Below are 4,926 nucleotides of genomic sequence, written 5' to 3'. Positions count from 1 at the left end.
ACATATTAATCCAATTTGTCACCCTCGTGTGACCAAAACTAAATTCAAAAAGAACAATATTTAATCCTTTCTAATGCGTACAACAAACCAATGCTTAAGCCTCCGCCGAGAGTAGACAAGCCAACGTTTAGCCTTTAGAACACGATCTAAACAATTGTTCATTAAAAAAAACACCAACCAACCGTAGTTCCCCGAACTACGAATGCTCTGATTTCCTTATTATACCATAAGGATACGTAGGCAGGAGATTGCTGTATCTTCGCGAGCACACTAATAAAAAACCTCCCCTTTCCCTTTCTGAGGTTCTCATCCATTTCTATTTTTAATAATTTTATAACCCAAAGATAACAAACAAACATAAATTAACACACGAAATGCATATTAGAACTAAAAGGTTCCCGTTGAGTACAACGGACGTAAGGGGTGCTAATACCTTCCCCTTACGTAATCCACTCCCGAACCCGAATATGGTTGCGACGACCATTATTCCATTCCCTAAAGGTTTTATCGATATTTTCCTATCCCTTCATTATTCCATTCCCTAATTTTTTTCCGCGACCATCGCGAGGAATCGTATTTTTCGAGATGCGACAGCTCCCATGACCTATACCCCCACTTGTTTATTGTTCGAGGTGTAAGCTTCGTCATAAAAAGTGTTATTTGTAGTAGTGTTATTGGAGTAAAATTTGTTTTAGAACATGGAATATAAGAACACTTATTGGAAAATCTTTTGAAATAGTGGATGCTTTGGTTAAGAGGAAGATCAATTTCATGTACCTACAAGAAATTAAATGGATGGGTGAAAAGTCGAAAGAATTAGAGAACTCGGGGTTTAAGCTTTGGTAGATTGGAAAAGTTAGAATGATAAATAGAGTGGAAATTACCGTAGAGAATGAGTGAAAGAAAGATTCTGTGGATGTGAAAAGAGTACGAGATCGGATCATAGCCCTGCAATTCGTAGTGGAAGAACACACCTTTAATGTTATACTGCTTACGCACCTTATATTGAGTTAGCAAAACACCTTAAAGTAAAATTTTGTGATGACTTAAAAGGCTTATTTCAAGATATACCCTAAGGATATAATACTTTTATAGGAAGAGATCTAAATGGAATGAAATGAGCGTAGAGAGATGTTTTGAGGGCGTGCGTGGAGGTATGGTCTCAAATAGGTAAATATGGAGGAGGGTAAATTCAGTTTGAAGTTTTCTTCGACTTTTGATCTTACTATGGCTAACACCTACTTTAGGACAAGAAATGATTGTCCTATTACATATAAGAGTGAGATGACATGTTCTTAGATGAATTTCTTTATTCTTAAGAAGTTAGATATGAAGATTTGATTGGATTGTAAAGTTAAATTGAGAGAAAGCTTAACTATACCCAACACAAAGTATTGATTATGGATGTAAGATTCAAGAGGAGAACAAAGAGAAGAAATCATATGGGAGTTCGACATATCAAGTGGTGACATTTGAAGAGTGAAATCAAGGGAGTTTCCAATATAAAGTTTTGGAGAAGAGTTCGAACAACCACAAGAAAATGCAAATGATATGTGGAATAAGATGATCTAAAAGATTTAAAAAATAGGTAAAGAGATATGAGAATCAAGAGGTTTTGAACCTAGGGGTAAAGAGTCACGGCGGTGTAATGAAAGTGTTCAGAGAAACTTAAAGTAAAAAATATATTTTAAAGAATGATTTAGATGTAAAAATGTCGAAAGTTGAAAAAAATATAACAAAACTAACAAATAGACCAAAAAGAGGATGATTGAAATACCAATTTTTAAGAACCGCAAATGAAGAATATATAACATCTACGATCAATCTAACAAGTCTTTCTTTACTTATTTTTATTATTTTTTAAAATATGACGTATTAGTTTATTTACATTTGATTTTAACTTTAAATATTTTAACAAACTAATAAAAAATGAGATTAAGTTTTACTTTAAAATTTAACATGATATTTTAAAGAGTTTGACACTCTATTTCAATTATATTTTACAATAATATATTTTCATATACCAAAATTTAATAGTATATGTATATTTTTTATTTATTTTGACCAAGTTTGAATTTAAAAAAGACATAAACTTGAGATTTATTTGGATTTATAAATAAGTAGTTTTATTAGTTTAAAAATTAGAAAAAATAAAATCACATTCTACTAACCCTCCACAATATAATTTTTCCAACACATCTTTTATTATATTTAGCTGTAATTTCTGTGAGTATCACTAATAAAATTTATGTTATTTACACAATTTAGTGGGATTTTTGAAAATAGAATAACCCATTTAAATTCCACATTATTATAAAAAGAATAATCTTTACAAAAATATCTTTGACTATATGTTACATTATTTTGAGGAAAAGCTAGATTTTTTTTTTACAAAAAGAAAAAGTTAGAACGAGAAGCAAAATATCTTGCATGGTTGTTGTGTTGTGGGACATGTCATGATATATAGAAGCCGTGAATAACCAAACTCTCTAAGGTACGATGATGTCTTATCCTATTGTTGCCTCACCTTGTTCTCAAACTCAAACCATAAACATGGCTAGTGTTTCATCTTCATCTCTTCCTTTCTTCACTCCCAAAACTTCAAATCTCTACAACAAGTCTTGTTTTTCTAAATCCAATTTCTCTACTCTCACATGCAAGGCATCATCATCATCAAGTTTTTCATCATCCATGTTGGATTTTGACTTGTATGATCTTCTAGGAATTGATAGCTCGTGTGATCAGTCACAGATCAAGACCGCGTATCGATCTCTTCAGAAACGATGCCATCCTGATATTGCAGGTCCTTCTGGTCATGACATGGCCATCATTCTTAATGATGCTTATGCCATTCTTTCAGATCCATTTGCAAGACTTGCCTATGATAAGGTCACTTAATTAATTTCTCTTTTTTTTTGTATCAAATTCTAATTTCTAGCTTAACGTTACAAGATAGTACTAGTTTTGTTTTACGATCAATCTGTATTTTCTGTTGCGTCTTTTGTATCTGTTTATTTTTAGATATTTGATTGCTTATAGTATAAGAAAAATGGTGTAGGAGCACGCCAAGATCACAGAATTCAAAGGCTTTACCGGAAGACCAACGTATTCGGTATGGTGTGGTTCAGAAAGTGAGGAGAGGGCTGTATTTGTTGATGAAATAAAATGTGTTGGATGCTTAAAATGTGCTTTGTTAGCTGAAAAGACTTTTGCTATAGAATCAGTTTATGGAAGAGCTAGGGTTGTTTCTCAGTGGGCTGATTCTGAACCTAAAATTGATGAGGCAATACAAGCTTGTCCTGTCAACTGCATTTCGTAAGTGTATGAGCTCCTGTTTGTGCATGTGTGTGCGCGTGCGTGTTTCTATCTAATAAAATATATTTTTTTCCTTTCGAATAAACTAGAGTTGTTGAGAGATCCAACCTTGCTGCTCTAGAGTTCTTGATGTCGAAGCAGACACGCGGCATAGTAAGAGTAGGTGCGAGTAATACAGCAGGTGTTCGCGTCTCGAACATATTTGTGGATGTGGAGAAGTTTCAGACTAGATTCCAACAGACAATGGAAAAAGCTTCCAAGTACTCTAAGGTTAGTGCATCTTTGGAAAATGTTTCTGTATTCTGTAGCGCTGACACCTCTTAAAAAAAAATGTGTCTGTGTCAGTGTCGAACATCATAACAATTTAATTTATTCATTTTTTTATATTATTACTCTGTTGACATGTCAGTGTCTGTGTACGTGATTCATAGCTTCCATAAGCTTATTTCGTTATGAATTAAACAAAAGGCCATCTCTTTTCAGGAGACGGATCTCCAAAGAGAATCAAGAATGTCAGCAATTCAAGCAATAAGATCAATTTCCAATTGGTTATACTGGCATCCACATAGTGCAAGTGTTAACAAAAGCATAACAAGAGTTGTGCATCAACTACCTGATCCGAATCTTAATAAGCTTAGAGATGCAGCTGCAAAGAGAAAACTAAGAGATTCAAACAAAACCAACAATCAAACTCCTTTAAACTCCATTCATCACGAGGAATATTGGACTCCATCGACAATCGATCAAACTAGTACTATTAGTAGTATTACTACTCCAACACCAATTGAGAAGCCTTCGTATGCGAAAGGAAAGAAACAAAGAAAGAAAGATGATCTTGAAAGATATGAGAATCAAAGGAGTCCAATTAGATGGGGATTACCAATTGTTACTTCATTGTTTGGTATGGTTGGAGTTAGATTACATGAAGTAAGATCAACAGTTGAGTTGAAAGAGCATTTAGGTGGTTCTCTTGCTTTGGAAATTGTTAACAGTTCTTGGCTGCAATATGTATTGGTAGCAGCTACATGGTATATGATTGGAATCGTTGTCGTAGAATTTGCGGCCAACATCGGAAATAGAAATAGATAGAACCTCCGGTCACAATTGCAGTTGCGATGTGGTTGCAAATACTTTACAATTGTTATATTGCAACTGCAATTGCGGTTGTAAGAAACTATGGATAGAAGTACATGATAATAGGTGTTACTAGCAGTTATATGAATATATAATAGATATACTGTAATATGAGTTAGGTATATGAAGATATATATGAATTCAGAAGAGATGATGTATTATAAGATCTTGCTTAATGTATGTACTTGTTTAATTGAGTCAACTTATTCTGAAACTCAAGTTTGAAGCAGTAATAACTTATTAAAATTTAGACTGATTAACAAGTTATGAAACTCTAAGAGGAGTAAGGTGATGCAGATTTTTGCTTGAAGTTTTATCTTTCAAAGAAACGAAATTCTAGGGGGAAACAATTTGTGTTTATCCGTTTCAACAAGGCGTGGGAAAGAGGGAATAATGATCGTTAGAAAGTTGGTTAGTTAGTTACTCAACTAACTTTTGATTTCTCTCTATAAAGAAGATCACTCTCATAGTAAATGA

General features: G+C 33.4%; 1 protein-coding gene across 1 annotated transcript; it reads left to right on the top strand.

Annotated features, from left to right (window-relative positions):
* The first annotated feature begins 2,444 nt into the window (after positions 1-2,444).
* LOC127092749 (chaperone protein dnaJ C76, chloroplastic) lies at positions 2,445-4,651 on the top strand. Its single transcript, XM_051031639.1, has 4 exons — positions 2,445-2,889; positions 3,059-3,315; positions 3,405-3,585; positions 3,799-4,651. Exons 1-4 carry the CDS (start codon positions 2,500-2,502, stop codon positions 4,402-4,404), a joined length of 1,434 nt encoding a protein of 477 aa, XP_050887596.1. The 5' UTR covers positions 2,445-2,499; the 3' UTR covers positions 4,405-4,651.
* Positions 4,652-4,926: the final 275 nt, after the last annotated feature.

The sequence above is a fragment of the Lathyrus oleraceus genome, chromosome 6, assembly GCF_024323335.1.
Source record: "Lathyrus oleraceus cultivar Zhongwan6 chromosome 6, CAAS_Psat_ZW6_1.0, whole genome shotgun sequence".
NCBI lineage: Eukaryota > Viridiplantae > Streptophyta > Magnoliopsida > Fabales > Fabaceae > Lathyrus > Lathyrus oleraceus.
The sequence above is the reverse complement of the archived record's forward strand: the minus strand, read 5'-3'. Positions and strand labels throughout refer to the sequence as shown.

Bases quoted from the DNA above. Each gene is read 5' to 3' on its own strand.
- LOC127092749 (XM_051031639.1), top strand. From the start codon at position 2,500: ATGATGTCTTATCCTATTGTTGCCTCACCTTGTTCTCAAACTCAAACC. The intron at 2,890-3,058 runs GTCACTTAATTA...AAAATGGTGTAG, and splicing joins CAAGACTTGCCTATGATAAG to GAGCACGCCAAGATCACAGA. The intron at 3,586-3,798 runs GTTAGTGCATCT...ATCTCTTTTCAG, and splicing joins AAGCTTCCAAGTACTCTAAG to GAGACGGATCTCCAAAGAGA.